Below are 6,423 nucleotides of genomic sequence, written 5' to 3'. Positions count from 1 at the left end.
TACCACAGTCACCAGTCAGTGTCAGCAGGCCAGGAGTCTCACACCACAGTCACCTGTGTCAGCGGGCCAGGAGCCTCACACCACAGTCTCCAGTGTCAGCGGGCTAGGAGCCTCACACCACAGTCACCAGTCAGTGTCAGCGGGCCAGGAGCCTCACACCACAGTCACCAGTGTCAGCAGGCCAGGAGCCTCACACCACAGTCACCAGTGTCAGCGGGCCAGGAGCCTCACACCACAGTCACCAGTCAGTGTCAGCGGGCCAGGAGCCTCACACCACAGTCACCAGTGTCAGCAGGCCAGGAGCCTCACACCACAGTCACCAGTGTCAGCAGGCCAGGAGCCTCACAACACAGTCACCAGTGTCAGCAGGCCAGGAGCCTCACAACACAGTCACCAGTGTCAGCGGGCCAGGAGCCTCACAACACAGTCACCAGTGTCAGCGGGCCAGGAGCCTCACAACACAGTCACCAGTGTCAGCGGGCCAGGAGCCTCACACCACAGTCACCAGTGTCAGCGGGCCAGGAGCCTCACAACACAGTCACCAGTGTCAGCAGGCCAGGAGCCTCACAACACAGTCTCCAGCTCCGCCACCTCCCGGCTCCGGTGCCTCCAGCCTCTGTAAACATAGACAACATCACTAATTTAACCCATAACAACACAGCGACTAACTATCACATATTCACATTAATATATAAATATTCCGAGAATAAAATTAGATCACATGTCTTACCATTTCCCTAAAATGTTTGCCTTCGTATCTCCTTAAAATAATCGATTGATTTTAGGTTCGTATAGTACATTACAGCAGGTTTTTATGAAACGTGATAAAAGGAATGAATTATAATACATGCCATAAGGATACAGTGATTAGAAAGGTCCAGTTTGACCTTAGATTACATAAACTGATTGTAATCATATTATTGAGATTACGAGTAAATGGAATTGGCGAATCAGCTGCGCTCGCTCACCTGGCAGCTAAAAGCGGACCCCGGATTGGTTCGTTGGTGGTCACGTGATTACGAGTCCTGTCCCTGGGTTTCAAGAGGTCAGCTGGCGCGGACACTGTCGACGTCTTCCTGGAAGTCGGGAAAAGGTCAGTGATGGTCTCAAGAGACAAGCAGGCTGGTGAGACACACACACACACACACGTGTACACAGGTCACCGAGATGTGACACACACACACACACACACACACACACACACACACACCTGGCTCCTATAGACAGGTATGTGACTATATCTAGCTATAGGATTACACTCCTATAGACAGGTACGTGACTATATCTAGCTATAGGATTACACTCCTATAGACAGGTATGTGACTATATCTAGCTATAGGATTACACTCCTATAGACAGGTATGTGACTATATCTAGCTATAGGATTACACTCCTATAGACAGGTACGTGACTATATCTAGCTATAGGATTACACTCCTATAGACAGGTGTGGTCCCAGGATACACGCTGAAGTTTTGGCCGGGAAAGTTGGCTGTGGATTTGGCTGAATAAGTTATTTCTAGGAGAGTTGACTCCCTTGTTACACTCAGGGAGCTGGAGCTGCTGGTCAGAATGATAGGATAATGATACATAATGATATAATGATAAACTCAGAATGATACTGTTCAGACTGATGGGATTAAAGTCTTCTAACTCCACTGATACAGGCCTCACGGGGGACACCTACACACACACACACACACACACACACAATGAACAAGAGGTCCGGGAAAGGAGACTTGATTACAGAAAAGGGGACTACAGACGGATAAGGGACTACCTGGGAGAAGTGCAGTGGGAGGAAGAACTTAAGAGGCAAAACAGTGCAAGGTATGATGAACCAAGTCATATTGCAATGCAAGGATGCTGAAGAGAGATTTATTCCAACAATAAAGGAAAAAAGCAGGAGGGAATATAATAACCCATGGTTTAATAGACAGTGTCAGGAAGCAAAGGTGAGAAGCAGGAGGGAGTGGAGGAAGTACAGAAGACAAAGGACAGAGGACAACAGGATTAGATGTAACTGAGCTAGGAATGATTACATTAACATAAGACGAGTGTCGGAAAGAAATTATGAGAATGATATTGCAGTCAAGGCGATAAAGCAACCTAAATTACTACATAGCCATATAAGAAGGAAGATGTCGGTAAATGACCAAGTGACAAGACTGAGGAAAACAGAAGGGGCATATACAGAAAGCGACAAGGAAATCTGCGATGCACTGAATGCCAGTTTCCATGGAGTGTTCACAACCGAGCCTGAGCAGCTCCCATTGTTAGAAGAGATTACCCAAGATGAAAGACTATCAGATATAGAGGTGACAGCAGAGGATGTAATGAAACAGTTGACAACACTGGATGCAAATAAAGCTGTTGGACCAGACAAAGTATCACCGTGGATACTTATAGAGGCAGCGCAGGCTCTCAGCGTGCCTCTGGCAATGATCTTTAATGAGTCACTTATGTCGGGAGAATTGCCCAGTTGCTGGAAGGAGGCAAATGTCGTACCGATTTTCAAGAAAGGTGATAGGGAGGAGGCACTTAACTACAGACCCGTATCACTAACAAGCATCCCCAGCAAAATACTTGAAAGAATAATTAGGCTAAGACTTGTTGAGCACCTGGAGAGCATTGGGTTTGTAAACAAGCACCAACATGGGTTCTGGACAGGGAAATCATGCCTAACAAACCTTTTAGAATTCTATGATAAAGTAACAAGGATAAGGCAGGACAGGGAAGGCTGGGCAGACTGCATATTTCTTGACTGCCAAAAGGCCTTTGATACGGTACCGCACATGAGACTGCTATACAAACTTGAGAGGCAGGCAGGAGTAAGCGGAAAGGCCCTAGTATGGGTGAAGAACTACCTAACAGGAAGGAGCCAGAGGGTAATGGTAAGGGGCGAGAAGTCGGACTGGCGAACAGTAACAAGTGGAGTACCTCAAGGATCGGTGCTGGGACCAATCCTCTTTATAATTTACGTAAATGATATGTTTACAGGAGTGGAATCATACATGTCGATGTTTGCGGATGACGCAAAATTAATGAGAAGAGTTGTGACAGACGAGGATTGTAGGATCCTTCAAGAGGACTTAAACAGGTTGCAGAGATGGTCAGGGAAATGGTTACTGCAGTTTAACACCAGTAAATGTAAAGTTATGGAAATGGGATCAGGTGATAGGAGACCAAAGGGACAGTACACAATGAACGGGAACAGCCTACCTGTAACGATTCGAGAAAGAGACCTGGGAGTGGATGTGACACCTAATCTAACTCCTGAGGCACATATAAATAGGATAACGACAGCAGCGTACTCTACACTGGCGAAAATTAGAACTTCATTCAGAAACCTAAATGAGGAGGCTTTTAGGGCGCTTTACACTGCCTACGTGAGACCCGTCTTAGAGTATGCCGCGCCATCATGGAGCCCCCACCTGAAGAAACACAAAGAAACTGGAGAAGGTTCAGAGGTTTGCGACGAGGCTTGTCCCAGAGTTACGAGGGATGGGATATGAAGAGCGTCTGAAGGAACTGAACCTTACGACACTAGAGAAAAGAAGGGAGAGAGGAGATATGATAGGGATATATAAAATACTCAGGGGAATTGACAAAGTGGAAATAGATGAAATGTCCACACGTAATAATAACAGAACGAGGGGACATGGGTGGAAACTGGAAACTCAGATGAGTCACAGAGATGTTAGGAAGTTTTCTTTTAGCGTGAGAGTAGTGGAAAAATGGAATGCACTTCAGGAACAGGTTGTGGAAGCAAACTCTATTCATACTTTTAAAACTAGGTATGATAGGGAAATGGGACAGGAGTCATTGCTGTAAACAACCGATAGCTGGAAAGGCTGGATCCATGAGTCAATGCTCGATCCTGCAAGCACAAATAGGTGAGTACAAACAGGTGAGTACACACACACACACACACACACACACACACACACACACACACACACACACACACACACACACGAGGATTGCAGGATCCTCCAAGAGGACCTGAACAGGTTGCAGAGATGGTCAGAGAAATGGCTACTGGAGTTCAACACCAGTAAATGTAAAGTTATGGAAATGGGACTAGGAGATAGGAGACAAAAGGGACAGTACACAATGAACGGGAACCGCCTACCTGTGACGACGCGAGAAAGAGACCTGGGCGTGGACGTAACACCTAATCTATCTCCTGAGGCACATATAAATAGGATAACGACAGCAGCGTACTCTACACTGGCAAAAGTTAGAACATCATTCAGAAACCTAAGTGAGGAGGCTTTTAGGGCGCTTTACACAGTCTACGTGAGGCCAGTCTTAGAGTATGCCGCCTCATTATGGAGTCCCCATCTGAAGAAGCATATAATGAAACTGGAAAAGGTTCAGAGGTTTGCAACGAGACTCGTCCCAGAGCTACGAGGGATGGGGTATGAGGAGCGCCTGAAGGGACTGTGCCTTACGACACTAGAAAAAAGAAGGGAGAGGGGGGGATATGATAGGAACGTATAAAATACTCAGGGGGATTGACAGAGTGGATATAGACGAAATGTTCACACGGAATAATAACAGAACGAGGGGACATGGATGGAAGCTTGAAACTCAGATGAGTCACAGAGATGTTAGGAAGTTTTTTTTTAGCGTGAGAGGTTAGACGTTACAGGAGAGGTTACAGATGAGGTTACAGGAGAGTCCATGAGGTTACAGGAGGATCCATGAGGTTACAGGAGAATCCATGAGGTTACAGGAGGATCCATGAGGTTACAGGAGGATCCAGGAGGTTACAGGAGGATCCATGAGGTTACAGGAGGATCCATGAGGTTACAGGAGGATCCAGGAGGTTACAGGAGGATCCATGAGGTTACAGGAGGATCCAGGAGGTTACAGGAGGATCCATGAGGTTATAGGAGGATCCATGAGGTTACAAGAGAGTGAAGGAAGGTTCATGAGGGTCGTGTTATCTCCCTGTGCGTTATCACTGCTGTGTAACTGTGGGGGCGGACATTCCAGTACTTTGTGACGGCAGGACGGACATTGCAGTACTTTGTGAGGGCAGGACGGACATTCCAGTACTCTGTGAAGGACATTCCAGTACTCTGTTACGGCAGGACAGGCATTCCAGTACTCTGTGACGGACATTCCAGTACTCTGTGACGGCAGTACAGACATTCCAGTACTCTGTGACGGCAGGACGGACATTCCAGTACTCTGTGACGGCAGGACGGACATTCCAGTACTCTGTGACGGCAGGACGGACATTCCAGTACTCTGTGACGGCAGGACGGACATTCCAGTACTCTGTGACGGGGAGGACGGACATTCCAGTACTCTGTGACGGGGAGGACGGACATTCCAGTACTCTGTGACGGCAGGACGGACATTCCAGTACTCTGTGAGGGCAGTACAGACATTCCAGTGCTCTGTGACGGCAGGACGGACATTCCAGTGCTCTGTGACGGGGAGGACGGACATTCCAGTACTTTGTGGCGGCAGGACGGACATTCCAGTACTCTGTGACGGGGAGGATGGACATTCCAGTACTCTGTGACGGCAGGACGGACATTCCAGTACTCTGTGACGGCAGGACGGTCGTCACAGGGTTCCACAGGAAGGTACACAGATCGGACGCCTTACCAAGCCTCCCCCCAGGACAGGTCTCGTCCATCTTCCTCCGTCACCGGCGACTCCTGTCCACCATCCTCCGTCACCGGCGACTCCTGTCCACCATCCTCCGTCACCGACGACCCCTGTCCACCATCCTCCGTCACCGGCGACTCCTGTCCACCATCCTCCGTCTGAGGTATTCCATCCCGCTGCTCCTCGGCCAATGAGAGTTTGTGGAGGTCCACTTCCTGGAGGACTGGTCCAGCCTCCTGGTGCACGGGGAGGAGGGGGTGGGTGCGGGAGGGGACGTGGAGGGGGTGAGGGGATAGGGGGTGGGTGCGTGAGGGGACGTGGAGGGGGTGAGGGGATAGGGGGTGGGTGCGTGAGGGGACGTGGAGGGGGTGGGTGGGAGAGGGGGTGCAGCACATGGCTAGGTGGAGTAGCTGTCTGGTCTGGTGCTTCCAACTGGGGGGGGGGGAGAGAGAGAGAGAGAGAAAGAGAGAGAGAGAGAGAGAGAGAGAGAGAGAGAGAGAGAGAGAGAGAGGAGAGAGAGATAGAGAGAGAGAGAGAGAGAGAGAGAGAGAGAGAGAGAGGAGTGAGAGAGAGAGTGAGAGAGAGAGTGAGAGAGAGAAAGAGAGAGAGAGAGAGAGAGAGAGAGAGAGAGAGAGAGAGAGAGAGAGAGAAGAGAGAGAGAGAGAGAGAGAGAGAGAGAGAGAGAGAGAGTGAGAGAGAGAGTGAGAGAGAGAGTGAGAGAGAGAAAGAGAGAGAGAGAGAGAGAGAGAGAGAGAGAGAAGAGAGAGAGAGAGAGAGAGAGAGAGAGAGAGA

At 49.1% G+C, this 6,423-nt stretch overlaps 1 protein-coding gene across 1 annotated transcript in view; it reads right to left on the bottom strand.

Annotated features, from left to right (window-relative positions):
• Window positions 1-440: 440 nt before the first annotated feature.
• The window catches only part of LOC123768323 (NMDA receptor 2), a gene marked incomplete in the record, with an annotated part of 194,619 nt that continues 188,636 nt past the window's right edge, over window positions 441-6,423 (bottom strand). The window contains 2 exon segments of the mRNA XM_069307190.1: window positions 441-616; window positions 969-1,076. Of these exon segments, the coding sequence (XP_069163291.1) occupies window positions 565-616; window positions 969-1,076 (160 nt within the window).

This window comes from Procambarus clarkii, chromosome 59, assembly GCF_040958095.1.
Source record: "Procambarus clarkii isolate CNS0578487 chromosome 59, FALCON_Pclarkii_2.0, whole genome shotgun sequence".
Taxonomy (NCBI): Eukaryota; Metazoa; Arthropoda; class Malacostraca; order Decapoda; family Cambaridae; genus Procambarus; species Procambarus clarkii.
Note: the sequence above shows the minus strand (reverse complement) of the source record. Positions and strands in the feature narration are given on the sequence as shown.